General features: G+C 49.0%; 1 protein-coding gene across 1 annotated transcript in view; it reads right to left on the bottom strand.

Annotated features, from left to right (window-relative positions):
- Positions 1-15,791, bottom strand: part of LOC149348158 (glutamate receptor ionotropic, NMDA 2B-like) — a 210,749-nt gene that overhangs the window by 36,609 nt on the left and 158,349 nt on the right. The window contains exons 6-10 of the mRNA XM_089587966.1: positions 13,155-13,405; positions 4,487-4,673; positions 3,493-3,616; positions 2,979-3,080; positions 2,225-2,343 (exon numbers count right to left, since the gene is read on the bottom strand). Coding sequence (XP_089444092.1) covers positions 2,225-2,343; positions 2,979-3,080; positions 3,493-3,616; positions 4,487-4,673; positions 13,155-13,405 — 783 coding nt within the window. The remainder of the gene's footprint in view (positions 1-2,224; positions 2,344-2,978; positions 3,081-3,492; positions 3,617-4,486; positions 4,674-13,154; positions 13,406-15,791) is intronic.

Below are 15,791 nucleotides of genomic sequence, written 5' to 3'. Positions count from 1 at the left end.
CCCTCTCCGGTCACAAGAACACACAAAATCAGGCGTAGCAGTAACGACGATTCTGTACACGCGATATATTTCCATTTCCACTCGGTAAAATGCGGCTGGCTTTAGGTTTTATTTATTGAATAATTACAGGCGTGATATAGAAGTAAAACAAGTACTGGCACTGCAAGAAAACCAAAGAGAGAAACTATGGCAGTAATGCGCATTGAAAATCAGCCACGCGCAAGCCCTGTCTCCCTCCCTCTCTGAAAGAGCGATCAAAGTTCAAAGGAAGCGACGACGGCACCCAGCGAAGAGAGACGGCTCCAGTAATGTATATTTGATGAGCGCAGACAGCGGGCCAGCAGTGGCTGCGATTCTTTCGCAGAGCGCGAAGACACCGTTGCATGCGACGCTCGGCGAACTTGTCAAGCTGTCATGGTTGCGGCTGTCGTGCTGTGCGCCCACTGCAGATGGAGCAGCTTCAGTTCAACACGTCCCCGTTCGTTTTAGGCAGGGACACTGAATGACAAGCTCCTGGTTACGGAGGACAGGGCGGGAAAGTAAACCCGTCATTAAATCGATCTCAGCGGCGACTACGACGACGCCCCCGGCAATCGATCGATTTCGTCAGCTGGAGGGACGCACTGCGACCGCTGCGAAGTGAGCCGCGCCCACCGCCTGATGTGAATTTCAAAGGGCGCCGTCCGCCCGCTCTTTACTCTCACTGCCTGTCTTGGTACCCTTCCCGAGTGCTGGCTTTTTCGTCGGCCGCAGACAGAAATCCGACCTCTAAGTGTGTGGCCCGTGGGAACGCTCCTGTTGGGTGGCCCTTTGGATAGGACCTTCACACTCCGTTTCCGGGTCAGCGGGAAGAGAGAAAAATGTGTAAAGAAGTTTTGATGGGAAAAGAAGGAGCAGAACGGATAGGGGGGAGCAGGGGAAGAGATTTATTCCCTAAAAAAGGAGTTTCGCTGCTTACAGTAGTGAAGTGGAAGGCGGCATATCTTTTGTTCCGTCGGTGCTGATAAACAATAGCTGAAGCGAGGCGTACAGGACAGTTGTCGCCCCATTGTAAAGCTACTCTGATAGTTGAGCTCTTAAGCATTTGAGAATATCTTGGTCGGCGCTAGTCCGGTTACGCATCCTGGACCATTGAGCAGTGCGAAAAACAAAGAGAAGAAGACTGAGCCTGTACTTTCGGCGTGCTTTTCACGCACACGGAAACGGCAGGATTATTCTTCTTTACACCGCTTAGTGGTTCACACCGTTTAGTACCATCTGTTCTTGTCGTTGATGTATTGAGAATTGACGTAATTGTAGATATCAGTGCATGCCTAAGAGTGAGTGAATGAGTAAGTGAGTGACTTGCGTGTGTGCGTGTTTGTGGGCGTGCGTGTGTGCTTGCGTGAGTGAGTGAGTGAGTGACTTGCGTGTGTGCGTGCTTGTGGGCGTGCGTGTGTGCTTGCGTGAGTGAGTGAGTGAGTGAGTGAGTGAGTGAGTGAGTGAGTGAGTGAGTGAGTGAGTGAGTGAGTGAGTGAGTGAGTGAGTGAGTGGGTGAGTGGGTGAGTGGGTGAGTGGGTGAGTGAGTGAGTGAGTGAGTGAGTGAGTGAGTGAGTGAGTGAGTGAGTGAGTGAGTGAGTGAGTGAGTGAGTGAGTGAGTGAGTGAGTGAGTGAGTGAGTGAGTGAGTGAGTGAGTGAGTGAGTGAGTGAGTGAGTGAGTGAGTGAGTGAGTGAGTGACAGACAGACAGACAGACAGACAGACAGACGGACAGACAGACAGACTGCTAAGTCATGGCAGCCCTAGTTATATTTTCCTGGCTTTTGGTTTCAGATGCCAGAAAAATAACCACTCGTCAGCGCTATGAATCCGGCCCAGGCAACGCGGAGTCCGCGAGCTACACATGCAAACCCTGGTAGGGAGGAGCATCCCGGTGTGACATGGTCTTTGCCGCAGCTTTTCGCGCCGTTTTTAGGTTGTAGGGTAGGGAGCCTGCATAACCTTGACACATTTATTTACAAACATAATTAACTGGAATGACAACAACACACGTTATATTGCTTCAACCCCCGGACACACATCACCCAAAAGACAGCCATTCTTAGCGTGCAGGCTACTCTGCATAGACACAGCTTTACTCTAAGCTATATGCGGTGCCTCATTCATAACTGCGCTTTACCTTCAAGCTTCCTCGTCACTACTCAATACTTTGCTAGAGTTCGTTGCAACACAAAGTTTACGCTCACCCTTGCAGCATCGCCTCTGGCACGACACGGCACTTGACGGCTCGGCCACTCTCGCATTCGCCGGTCTCATTATCGGGCTGGCCAATGTTGAGGAAGGGGCGCTCCTCCATGAACGTCACCTGCAACAGGCAGTGAAGCACAGCATACCTGCAGTCAACGATGATAACTCTCAGTTTAGGCCTAATGCGTTGCTTACGCCTCGGCATTGACCCGCTTCTGGACGTGACATAAGGACACAAGTACCAAACGGGACACCCAGTGTGCATTTAAGAAGCAAATTTAGTTTTGCCGCTGCGCAGAATTTGTAAAAGCATTAAAGAGAACCTCTGTGAAGAACAGAGCTAGTCATCAAAAAATCAATTCCCGCTAGTATCCATAGCTGCCGATAATTTAATGACAGCTTAGTGATACGTGGTTCCTTTTCAAATTGCTTACGCCTGTACTTGCGAAGCAGTAATGAACTACCTGGAAAAAATAGAAATTATACAACATTTCCGCTCCACAGCCATCGTCCTGAATGATTAAGTTGTATTGTAGCCCAAAATTCACCACCAAAGAGCTGATGTAGAGTCTGTTATGGAACATCTTTGAGCAGTGGTTTCTAGGAAGCCCCCTACGTTTGTATTTATTGCTTTCCTTATGAAGCAAGCAAGAAATAAGCACGCCTACGAGCTTTCATTCCTTTACGGATACGTTAAACTAGTCACAGACTGAAATATGTTTCTTTTTTCGTACAACGTGTAATAAGACTTACTTTGAGGTTGAATTTTTCTGGGACGCCCTTTGGGGGGACAAGCTCTTCTCCGGGCCAGACGATGTCTTTGATTTCGATGCCTTTCTGCGTCCAGCCCCCGATCTGGAGAGACGTTTGGGAAAAATAGCTTAGACATATAAAAAAAATATCTACGACATATGTCCTTAACGCTACAATTCAGCAATAACAAAGGCCCATACTTCGACCCTTCGACAAAAATTGCTTCCATCATTCCGCCATTTTCATGGCGCTTGACAGCTTTCCTTCTCACGCCTGAGTGTGTAAGAACATAGATAAAAATGATTTTCAAATAACTATTAAAGTAGATCGAACGAAAGAACACGATACCGAGCACTTTACAGAACTTCTAAAACCAGTCGCTTGATTTCAGTCCGGAAGAAGGCTTAGGTCTTCCTTAAATCTTCACCTATTTTATCTGGTACAGCCTGTTTATCCACGTGTAAATCAACCGGCGCATGGAGATACTCAGATACGTGATAAAAATACTGCTTACCCGATCCCAGTACCCTTCCTTGTTAAGATTGAGTATGTCCAGCTCGACGTACTTCAACGTGCCGTCCGGCAGGAATTCGATGTTGGGGGCGCCCTTGGTCTCGATGGACACGTTCCGTAGGTAGCTGCAGTGAGTGCACCGTGTAAAATTAATTCCAAGTTTCGGTGGTTACGTTTCAGGGCATATAACATGAAAATGAAAAAGGCAGCTGAGCTGTGATGAGTTTGCAGGTGTATTCGCTAGTGCAAATAGCTTTAAAGGCGCGTGCTTAAACACGGCCTTGCCAAACGCTGCACCACACTACGCGATGTCATTTGGCTAAAAAGCGAAAGCGTCGCATTCCACGCTGCTTCGCGTGCTGTAAACTGCTCACATATTAGTGAACAATATTTGTTTGGTTTGGTCTGTTGGGGTTTAACGTCTCAAATCAACTGAGGCTATGAGGGATGCCGTAGTGAAGAGCTGCGGAAATTTCGACCACCTGGGGTTCTTTAACGTGCACTGACATCGCACAGTACACGGGCCTCTAGAATTTCGCCTCCATCGAAATTCGGCCGCCGCGGCCGGGATCGAACCCGCGTCTTGCGGTCAGCAGCCGAGCGCTGTAACCACTGAGCCACCGCGGCGGGGCTGAACTAGATTTGTGTACAACGGCATTGCAGGTAGTGCGAATTTTCAGATGTCCGCAACAGGCCACTCTGCCCGACATCAGTGCATAGAAAACACTCTTTGGATGAGCCCTCTCCAGTCACTGCTTCTTTTTTCCTTATTCTTTTCCGCCTTTCGTCGCTCAGTGTTGCTCCGTCAATAAATTAAAATTCAGTATTCCTTATTTTCGCGCGATCACAAGCTTTGGTAGAGCAGTCTAGAACATGCCCTTCAGTAACTTGATGAGAGCAAGCGGCATCGTGTAATCAACAACACGAAGGCGAGCATGCATGATGCTTCGGGTATGGCGTGTTCCTCCCCTCCTCCCCCTCCCCCCTCCCCTCACCGGAAGAAGGTGTCCCCCTGTGACCAGTGGGTGGCGCGTCCCGGCTCATGGCAGCGGAGACCCGGGGCCAGCGTGACGTTGGCGTTGGCCGGCTCGTTGACGAACAGCTCCAGGCCGTGGCCGAGCACCAGCACGGCGCGCTCGATCTCGTCGTACAGCTTCACCAGCGAGGTGTTGTAGTGGATGCCTGCGCAAGGATGCCACAGATGACTCAAGTAGAGATGCGCGGGGTAAGAGAAGCAATGACAAAACCCGACGTCCCGCACGAATCTTGTCAGTCTGGTCGAAACAGCAGATGGACAGTGGCTCACCGATGCCACAAAGCACACCTCGATGGTGGTATGGTATTTCGTGAGACAGGCCTTCCTCATTAGGCCTTTTTTTTTCCGAAAAGTGGGAGCCAGGCATGACACGGCAAAAGCCTTTCCGGGACAATCAGCGAGCTATCTGGTCATGGACAGTTGAGTCTTGTTCAACAAAAAGCATCTATAACCAAGCTGGCAGCCACCAATGCGAGAGCGAACAGCGGGCCGGGCGACCGGTCGCGCACAGGCATATCGCACTGGGTTGGATGTTTTCGGAGTGAGCGGCCTGATCTGGTATCAGTGCGCTTTCGATTTGCAGCAAAATTGCGACTTTCTGAACGGTCATGCACACAACTGACAACTTCTTTCTGTTGGAAATTGGTGGCTATATTCATTTAAAATACAAAAAGTTTAATACTGCTTGCGGATAGGTATCACCAACTTTTAGCAATCTGAGTGTTCACCATGAAGCAAACACGCGTCGTCGCTGTCACGAACGCTTTTTCGGCCCTTTGGCGCTGCGAAATTATCAGTCCATTGATCCTGGCACGGCGACGGGACGATTTTCTTTAAAATCAAGAGAGGGTAACGGGGAAAGAGCCTCTGTAACTGTGTCATACTGGCAAACATTTCCGCGCACGACGGTGCGCCTGGCCGCCTGGTGGGTTGCTCTTTACACGGTACATGTATTCCACCGCTGGTGTAGCTAGTGCCATCATGGAATTTTCTTGTAACAAGAAGTGCCTAGCAAACTTGTTGTAATCAGGAAACGTGCTTTCCACTTAATTTTCCAACGCTGAAAGTTTCTAATTGCGTTTGAAATTTGCCTTAAGTAACTACTGTAGACACCGTACTATGTTCCCAGAGAAAACTTATTACTGCAAGCGCGGGCTGTATTACGTTGCGTAAGAAGAGAAGCCGCGTTTCGGCTTCGTAGCGTCCGCTCCATTGTCAGAAAAAGTAGTTAGTGTTCGTGCGCGCGCGACGAACAGAAAGTGGCGCCTATCAAAGTGAGGACTGCATGAAATCCCCCCCCCCCCCCCCCCCCCGAGCCAGCTGACGCTAAACATCCGCGTTACTGGCTCGTAACCGTCCGCTGTTTTCTCCCTTCACTTTTCTAAACTTCATTTTGCCTCTCTTGCTGAAAGTGGGAACGACCCCAGTGGGTGCACTTACAAGCGTTAATTTATTTTATTTATTTGTTTAACCAAGAACACTGAAGGCACAGATGGTCGAAGCCCCAAAGGCGCGAAACAGGCAAATTTGTACGCTAAAAAACATGCAACTATGAATAAATCATTATTCAGCAAAAAGAAACAACGCTAATAGACGTTCACACCTTAACCACTTACATACCTTTCAATTACTTTATTAAAATTACACTTTTCGAAAGAGATGTCGGGAAACAAGATATAGTCGGCAATAGCCTGAGAGCGAAATTCAACTCAAACGATATTTTTTCAGCAAAAACTTGCAGTCCCTGTGTTGCCCGGAGTAACATATTCTCATTTTTTTGGAAAGGTCGAAAAAACTATAAACAGAAATACTTCTTTTCAAAGAAGTTCGCAAAAAATACGAGCCCGTTCACTTCCGCAGTCAAGAAAGAAATGGATTTCGTTTCAGCCGTGAAGCTCTTAGCTGAATTAAGTAACTCGACTTCGTTGAAAGCAAACCTATCTGCCCATTTTTAAACTTGTCCTTGACCAGCTAGTTGGGTAATGTGGTTCGTTGCTGTCTGCAGACGGTTCGCAGGCGCTTTCAAAAGTGGTATTCGACGCTGATAAAGAGACAGAAGGCTACAGTGATAGACGACGAATGAACGTGGGTTTACGCCATATACACATGAGTCAATGGGATTCTGGAATAAGGGCCCGCCCAACTAACCTAGATTTATTCTGCAAATTAAACGTTCTTCTCACTCACTCACTTATAAAGGCGCAGGCCCTTACTCAACAACCGCGCACACATTCGTTTCTACGACGTATGTGCTTGGTGTACAGATGTATTTATTCATGTACTAACTATTCCTGCCGTTGTGCCCAGCGGGACCTCGTCAGGAAGACAACTCATCTCCTTTTGGCTGTGCGACCCGGGCACTATTAAGCATTGTCCTAAAAATGAAACAATTTACTATACCCTTTAAATAACTTAGGAGCTGCGCGGTCCGTACTAAGCACGCAGCCCTGAGAATGCATTCACGTCAGAATTCCAGCAACACTCTCCTAGAAAGCTTTCTGCAGTGGTATTAAAGTTTTCGTAGGCAAAGATATTCAAGCGATCGTTTCCAGTGACCTACTCTGCACTTCAGTAACCGAATCAACTTCTGTTCGAAGTGGCCACAACCTCAACCTCAGTCCTACTAACAAAGTACGAACAAACAAAAAAAAACAGAAAACCCTTGACCACAGGTGGACGCACCGGCCGTTTAGACGTCTAATTCTCAGCCTCTCCGGTCTTTCACTTGCCGCCACTCCCACGCACGCGCTAAGGGCTTCCTAAGTGTAGACATTTCCGGTCGGCGAGCCCCAGAGTACTGCTGTCAGCGACAAGGAGTTCAAAACCAGCAGCTGAGCCGGCAAAACTCGTTAGCGTCCACTGCTGTGGCACGAGGGGGTCCAGCTGCCGCAGCTTGCCGAATAGAGAAGCGCTCCGGAGACGGCGCGAATGCCGCAAAATGAGGCAGTAAAGGATGCGCCTTTGTGGGCCAGTGCGCTTCAGCTGTTCTCGGAATTCCCTGCCAGCCGACACTCCTCAGCAGTTCAGGAAGGAAACGTCGAAATGGGCACGGATGCCCAAAGACCACCTGCTGTCACCATGCAACGCCTGGCGAGCATTGCGCCCTTCTGCTACGCCGGCCGTTACAGCGGCGTCGGCACGCTGATAAGGCTGCTGAATGACGTCACTCCACGTCGACTGCTTATTCGTTTGAGGGCCGCGATGACTGGCTGTTTGAAAGAAGCGCTGACACGGCCGCGGGCTCTTCAGAAGGAAACTCTGGGGGCAGGACAACTTTCGGAGGACCGCATGCTGCGAGCGCCTCCGGCCGAGCCGAAACAGAGGCGCTGATTTCGGCAAGGTCTGGCTGGGCGCCTCTTCTGCATAATGAAGTAGAATAAAGAGACTAACAAAGCCCTAAGAGTATCGCGGCCTTAAACTACTTTTGCAGCGCTGTGTTAGCTTAGTCCTCCCGAATTCGCATTCTGGTCGTTGTCACCGTCGTCGTCCCGTCGGCATGCGCCATTCCGCAGGAAAAATATACGCAACTATACAGGCTGTCCCGCCTAAAATGGGTTACGATTTCAAAAAGCCAAATCCTTACACCGAATGGAGATTACGTCAGGGTTATTAACAGTTATGTAACGTACTAGCTAGCATTTTGAGGCCCGTAAATTAGCAATTAGTGTACATTAATTAACATTCTCAATATAACCGAACCACTTTGGCGTCAGTTGGACAGTTTTCGGGCTCCATGAAAATGGTTCGATCGAGGTGCTTCCGAGGAGGCAGGCTTACCGCATCCCTTTTTTACTCAGCAAAAATTACAGTCCACGATATTAAAAGTCTACCACATGATAGCGTGATCCGTGCACCTGAAGCACGGAGATTACAGTGCTCTCATCCGCGACTTCATCAAGCGCTCCATGGGTGACATCGTAATTTTGTTCCTCTTTTGCTGAACCAATTAGCGCTCATCTTTCACCGTATCCTCGTGGTAAACAGGCGTAACTTTACTTCCCTTCTATGCGAGTAATTTTCGTCTAACTACTACGAGAATAAGCTTGATGTAAAGTGCAACTAAAATACCGCTTTTGCGACAAACCTTCGTGAAAATAAAGGAACAGAAAATTATAGTGCTGTGTTTATAACGGGTACTTGCCTCTTACTTACAATAAAGCGTGTACCGCTATCCAACGCACGCATCCCGGAAAAATGCGGCTAGCGGCGCGAAAGCAGCTGTTATTACAGTCACCCTGCCCTACACTTCACTGTGCCGCTAACATGCCACAAAACATACAGCGGCTCGCTTTTCATTACATCAACCTTCACACAGGGGGGGGGGGAACGGAGGGAATAAGGGGAAAAGCGGGATTCGGCGAGCCCTCATTTCCCATCTGCACACCGGGGCATCGCAGCGCGTAGGGGAGGAACAGGCACACTCGCCTCGCGGCCTGGCTCCGGGTTTGGAATGCGAGCGATGGAATGTCGACAGCGGGCGCACTCGTTTCGAGGCGTGAGATCCGCCGCCGCTGCCTCCTCCATCCCCCCTCTCCCGCCTTCGCTGTGAGACACTGCCATCGTTTTCATCTCCCCCCTTTTACCCACCAACGCTTCCTTCGATCGGCGCTTGATTAACTTCTTTTGCCACGCTTTTTCTCTCTCATCCTGTCTCGTCTACGCTCATTTGCAACCGCAGCGCCCAAATCTGCTTCTGCATCGCAACTTCCACAACCGAAGAGATGATAGACTTTCGCATCAAACGACCCCCTTCCCCGCTAACTCCGGTGCCACCAGCAACCATTTTCATACGCTCGCATTCCTGACTCACTTTGTCCACTTCCCTTCTCCCAAAGTTCCTCGTTCTTCTCCCAACCCCTTTCGAGATCGGCGGAGCATTTACAATGACACCTCGGAAAAGGCGCTGGAATTTTGTTTTCGGAGTTTTGCAAGCGCAGTTCATCTACTCCTTACATGCAGCACAGAAAAATAAAAATATAGAGTGAAAGCATCGAGCGTGGCTCGGAGAGGTTGACGGAGAGCGTGAAAGAATGATGAGCGCCTAAGAGGGCACGTCGTGTCTGACACGAGGCGACTCCGCTCCACTACACGTGTTCGGAATTTGTAGGAGGAGATGTTAGATAAGCTACGAACCACGTTCAGATGACGTCGGGAGAGGGCGCGAGGCAAAAGAGAAGGGAAGGCGTTTTGGGAGGCTAGAAATAGGTTGCCTTGTCGCCTTCGCCAAAACACGGTGAAGGTTTCTTGAAGCGCTTTCTCTGCTTCAGTTTGTGTCCTTGCACGGAAGGTACAGCATTCCTATTTCGGGACTGCACTGCTTGCCATTCTTCCAGTTCAACTGGAATGCGCATTTTTTTCCGGGAAACTGCAACGGAAGATTGGCGGGAATACTGAGCACTTGTCTCGGAGCGCGCCAAAGCACGCGGCACGATTTCCCTCTACGCTCTGCCAGGAATTTCTTCCTCGATGATCGTGATCGGCCGACGTTAGATGCATGCAGCCTGGTGGAGCATGTCGCACCGTGAGTTATAGTTTCGATGCGCAGGTGATTTGACTGCTGTCTGTAATTTTTATTCAGTTCAATGATCCTGCGCATCATGTGACCGTCGTGTACACATTACGCGTGTTTCTCCTAAGACTGTCAGCAATTATAAAAAAGAAAAGGCTTTTTAAGTTAGAAGAGCGCTTTTTTAGTATATTATTGCCAACAATGTGGTCCATCAGAACGCGAATGAGACGTGCTAAATAGCCGATTCATTATTTATTACTCAAATACACACGAAGTGAACAAGGGAGCCTAGGGTTTGCAAGTCTAGGTAAAGCCTAGGCTTGCAAACGTTTACGAAGACAAGTCATTTTGTCGAAACGTTGGCAAGCACCCTGAGGCTTTACCTTCCCTTGTTTACTTCGTGCGCGCCAAGAAACCATCTGCCTGCCCACTCGTTACCATACGCTGAATAGTTAACTTTTCAACTATTACTGTTGGACGCCTTACTTATTGGACGCTTCTAGAGGAACGTAAATATTGCCCGTACTAATGTTTAGGTTTTTAAAAATGACATTTTACGGGACAGCCGAGCAGCCGGATTTCGCCCGCTCGAGACGTGGCTGACGCTCTTGCCGGCCGCTCGGTTTCATTCTCGGCCTTTCGTGGCCGCAAAACTGCTTGCGCTGCACCGGTGACGGGAATGGCATTTTCAGAATTCTGAAAACTGACATGGATATTGCAGCAGGCTACAATGCTTCCAACAAATAAGGAAACCAACAACAGCAGTTAAAAAGCGAACTATTCAATATTATTTTCCCACCCAGCCAGTTTTCACATTTTATCTGTATTCTGACGTACTACAACACTGCCAACGCGCGTTAAAAAAAACGTGGTCCTAACTCAAAAAGTCCGCTTTTAAAAATTGCTTACAGTCTTAGGTGAAACACCCTGTAACTAATATCTAATAAATTATTCTTCTCCTGGTACTGTCTAGGGTCTTCCGTTTGGTTCCAGGGTAGTGAGTCGCAATTCTCATCATTCCACACACTTTGGGTCTGACTAGAGTTTTGTGACGTTTTCTTTTACTTTGCAGAACACTGTAGCTCGTAGATGAGGTGGTGCTTCATTTCACAAAGTTGCACGTCCACCTGCCAAATGCAGCGTAAAGCTGGAACCGCATGGCGCGTTTTCAGGCGCGATTGCCGCGCGGATGGTGGGACGCGCGCGTCATTCTGACGCGTGCCCAGCATAATCCAACACGAAATCGCGCCGCCGCGTGTTTCTACGCCTGTAGAAAAAAAGTGGGGCTGAGGCTTAGCTAAAGTGCTAAGCCTGGATATCTCGAAGCTTCGTGGCGATGCTCGTGGCTTAGCTTAAGGTTTCATACATAGGATTACAATTTGGGTATAGCTTTCTAGTTTTTCCAAAACGTATTGTCTTAGGAATACAAAGCTTGTACAATCGTTATACAAGGCTATTAAAATCTCTTTATTTCTTCTTCTTCAATGGACACAATACCTAGCACTTTCTGTAGCGCCATATAGATGGCCAGGTGATCAGAGTAGTAGCAATCAGCTGGCGCGCGACGTAGCGCGCGGCCTCTTCTATGGCCGCCGCTCACGCGTTCTCGCAACGCCTTGCGAAAGAACCTTCTCCTCTTGGGACGGCGGAAGGCGAAGGGTAACCCGGTGGCGAGGAGAAGTGGCGACGTAGCGCGCCGCGGCTTCGAAAACGCCTCGCGCTGCGCGTCCACTGACGTCTCGGCCGGCGTCCACCAATCAGCGTGCAGGCACGTGTCATTTTGGTTTTTTGGTTTGCCAACCGATGGGTGTGCTCTCCGCGCATCTCGGCGGAACTATCATAGCGGAACCTTTTTGGCCGAACTTTGTGGTTTCCTTGGAGGAACTGGTTTACTGGTGCGCAGTTCTAAGGAGCCACGTGCAAGGAGCCACGAGGAAGGTACATAGTCGCAGTTTCGCACGCAACCTTGCTGTTCGAAATTAAGTCTGATAAATACACTTTGGAGGAACTATCGCTGTATAATTACATGCAGATAGATTTTATTGCAGTGTCCTGTAATTTAAAAGGCATACTATATATGCGGTAACAGAGATAATTCGTCGCATTGTGAGTTATGTGGTCTTGCAACCCGGAAAACGTCGCGCCACAGCGCCGCTTCATTTTTCTCGTGCGGGTGCTCGCGCGTCGGCGGCAACGCGGCCGTTCGCCGTGCGTCGAGTTTTTCGCTCCCGAAAAACGCTCCATGCGGTTCCAGCTTAAGATCTGTGCTGATTTCTCATTCACCTTTTTCCGGAAGATCACAGCCATGTTAAAGCATTTTTTCCTTGTAAACATTCACGATAACTGAACCCGCAATTGGTCATACGAAATAGCGACGCAACCGGTACAGCCTAAAGTTGCGTTCACATTCGTGCATTCGGCGGCGAAGGCCAGCGACATCCGCTGCCGCCGAAATGCTCCATCGTTCACACTTCCCGCCACGTCGCCGCTCGTCGCCTGTGTGTCGTCTGCTCACGGCGTACACAAATGTGGCAACAGGTTAATCGATGCTGTCTCCCTACCATAACAGCATGCACGATTACGTACGCTAAATGCAGCTATTTTCCCGGACGTTGCGCCATTTCTAACATCCTCACTTACAAAACAGAGGCGCAACGATGTTTAGACAAGTGGCGCCATCTGGTGGTTAGGAGAGGAACCATCATTGTCAACAAACCGACGCCCCTCTTAAGCCTAAAGGAGGCAGAATCGTCACTATAAATAAAAAAAAGCAAATTTATTTCTGGTACGTTTTTTTATGGACGACAGAAGACAAAGCAAGAGACCGATGGTCCATTCATGGCCAGTGAACGCGCTGAAGGCAGTAACACCGACGAATTCAGTCCGAGCGAGGCGTCCTGCATCGAAGGACGCCGCCATGTTTGTAGCCGCGGGAACGCAACTTCCTACTCGCCGTCCTATTGGCCTATGAGAATCGGCGGAATTTTTTCCGACGGCAGAAATCGGTCCTTGACCGATCGCGCTTTCCGCTGGATATTTCGACGGAATTTCTGCCGCGGTGGCGGATTCTGCTCGCGTTCGCCGCGGAATGCCCAAGTGTGAACGCGCCTTAACTCACCGAGCAGGCCGGCCGGGTATTCCGGTGGCGCGATTCCCGGGTGCGCCCCGATGACCGACTGGGTGACGATCCAGACGTAGTTCTTTCCCGTCATGGCCAGCTGCGAGGCGGCGGCGAACAGCTCCCGCGCGTCGTCCTTGCTGGCGAACAGGAGGAGAACTCGGGCCTCGCCCGCAGCCAGTGGCTCCAGCTGCTTGCGGAACTCCTGCCGAGTGCGGCCTCGCAGGGTGCGAACCTCCAGCACCGAGTACCTGCGCCGGGGTCGAGTGCAGTCGCCGACAAGGGACGGCCACAGTAGCGTGTGTTAATCAAGGCAATGTATTGTTCGTTATCGCACACATAGAAAGGAGGGATTCCCCTAAACATTTGACCAACACAGTTCCCACTTCGAGTTATTGATCAATTCACTCTCGCCCTACCATAAGCTTGCCGTCCCGGTTAGCTCAGTTGGTAGAGCGACTGCTCCGGTGAAGCGGTGGTCCCGGGTGAGAACCCCGGAGCAGGACGAATTTTTCTTTAACTACGAAGTTTCTGCGAAAGCTGTACAGCTTTCCGTTGTAGCCGTATGGCTGCGCTCAGGCGGATGTCAATGAGTAATTACTCCCTTATTACAAATCTACTCCACCTTAGGGAATTCCCCTAAACATTTGACCAGTATAAAGAATACTAACAAGAAAAGAGGTTATGGCGCAATAATTGACTCGTTCTAGGCACGGCAATAAATAGCGCCATTAGGGAATGAATAAAGGTAGCGAACAGGTAGGAAAGGGAACAAGTTGCGCATACACACCACCCAAAAACCATCATCCAGTTCATCACTGGCATGCCTATTCCGGCCTGCTACATTCGCGCCCGAAGCAGAACACCATTCGCCCCAAGAGTAAAGCAGACAACTCCAAAGACGTTTAACTAAAAAGGGCCCATGGCTAAGCACACGATTACAGTGTGTAATCACGCATCTTTCGTTAGAAAGATATGAAAAAGCGTGACATGGATTTTGTATCTCGAATTTTCACATTTCTGCCCTACATTTCACCAAGCAATTGAGAAATGTTAGTGACACGAGGCGGAGTGATACGCTTTCAAAGCGCTATCTGCACCGGTGGTGCCTTTTGCTTAAGAAAAGCATGCTGAACCCCATTTTCTCGACGAATGAAGTCCAGAAAACGCATGGCTCAGACGCTTCAAACCAAGTCGTTGTAAGCGTTCTCTATCGTACCTTAGCATGCCCGGCAAGTGTCTCGTAATTTTGTCTCGTAATTTTTACAATTGAATTTTTTATTTAAGCAATGAAGGATGGTTTGGTTTGGTTTGGTTTATGGGGTTTAACGTCCCAAAGCGACTAAGGCTATGAGAGACGCCGTAGTGAAGGGCTCCGGAAATTTCGACCACCTGGGGTTCTTTAACGTGCACTGACATCGCACAGTACACGGGCCTCTAGAATTTCTCCTCCAAAGAAATTCTAGCCGCCGCGGCCGGGATCGAACCCGCGTCTTTTGGGTCAGCAGTCGAGCACCATAACCACTGAGCCACCGCGGCGGCATAAGCAATGAAGGAGTTTGTCCAATAGATGATGAAGTACTAATAAAAGGAAGCAAATGTTTTTGGCGTATTGCCTCGTGTTTTCTTGTTAATTTTTTTTCTTTTCTTCCCGCAAGAAGATGCCCAATTTTACAAAGCACGGCATGAGTACACTAGTCGCTCCATGAGGCGATGCCGGCACAAACTTTAATAAATAACTGTAACTGTAAGATATCAGAATATGACAACTTTGAAAAAAAAATATAATCACGCTGATTACTATTTAGCAGTCCCGGTTGAGTCGAGTATATGTGTACGCGGAATGTTCTCCTGAAAGCATTATTCAGTATTTTCGCACCCTCCTTGTAGGCCAAATCTTTTTTAACCGGACATCCTCCTCCTGAGGACGCGACAAGAACCAACTTTACAGTCACTTCCTGTATAAAGATAGACTGCTTTTTACTTCTACTTTCAGTCGCTTCAGTCATCGTTGCTCAGACGCAGTTACCGTCTAGGAAAAAGCGAGTGCTGAGAGGATACAGCGAAGCAATAAAATTTTTCCACCAATACTAGCATGGAGCCGTTGCTCCAAGGCATACAGCTTCAGGGATGAGCATGTCCAAGAGTGCCAGTCCGCCTATTCGGTCCGTGACAATAGCAGCCTACAAGATGAATCCAGCGACACAAGCTACCAGAAGAAAATATTAAAGATAGAAAGGCGCACAAAAGGAGAATAAAAAGCTAGAGTCCTATAAGGATGGCAAACAGCGACCGAAAGAGAACACGAATGAAATGTGAAAATCTTCCGAACAAAAAAAAACCAAGTCCACGCTTGCAATGCGGCGCTCATACAATGCACAGCGAATGAAACGTGAGTGGATGAAGTCCCTTGGGTACACTTAGAAAGCCTTTGTTGACGTTAACACGGAAGCTCAAGCTGTGTCTGTACAAGAGCTCGAATTGAAATTCAGCAGACTGTGTGGAGCGTGTCGACAAAGACGATGTCAAACCAGGTTCAGCAAAGACTCTTCCGTTGTTCGGGCCACGTATCTGAGACGACGCGCTGTCCACGTTTCCTTAACTTGACTGCGTGTGTGCACAGGAGCAGTGCTTCTT

Source organism: Amblyomma mixtum, chromosome 4 (genome assembly GCF_055824585.1).
Source record: "Amblyomma mixtum isolate Tamu chromosome 4, ASM5582458v1, whole genome shotgun sequence".
Taxonomy (NCBI): Eukaryota; Metazoa; Arthropoda; class Arachnida; order Ixodida; family Ixodidae; genus Amblyomma; species Amblyomma mixtum.
Note: the sequence above shows the minus strand (reverse complement) of the source record. Positions and strands in the feature narration are given on the sequence as shown.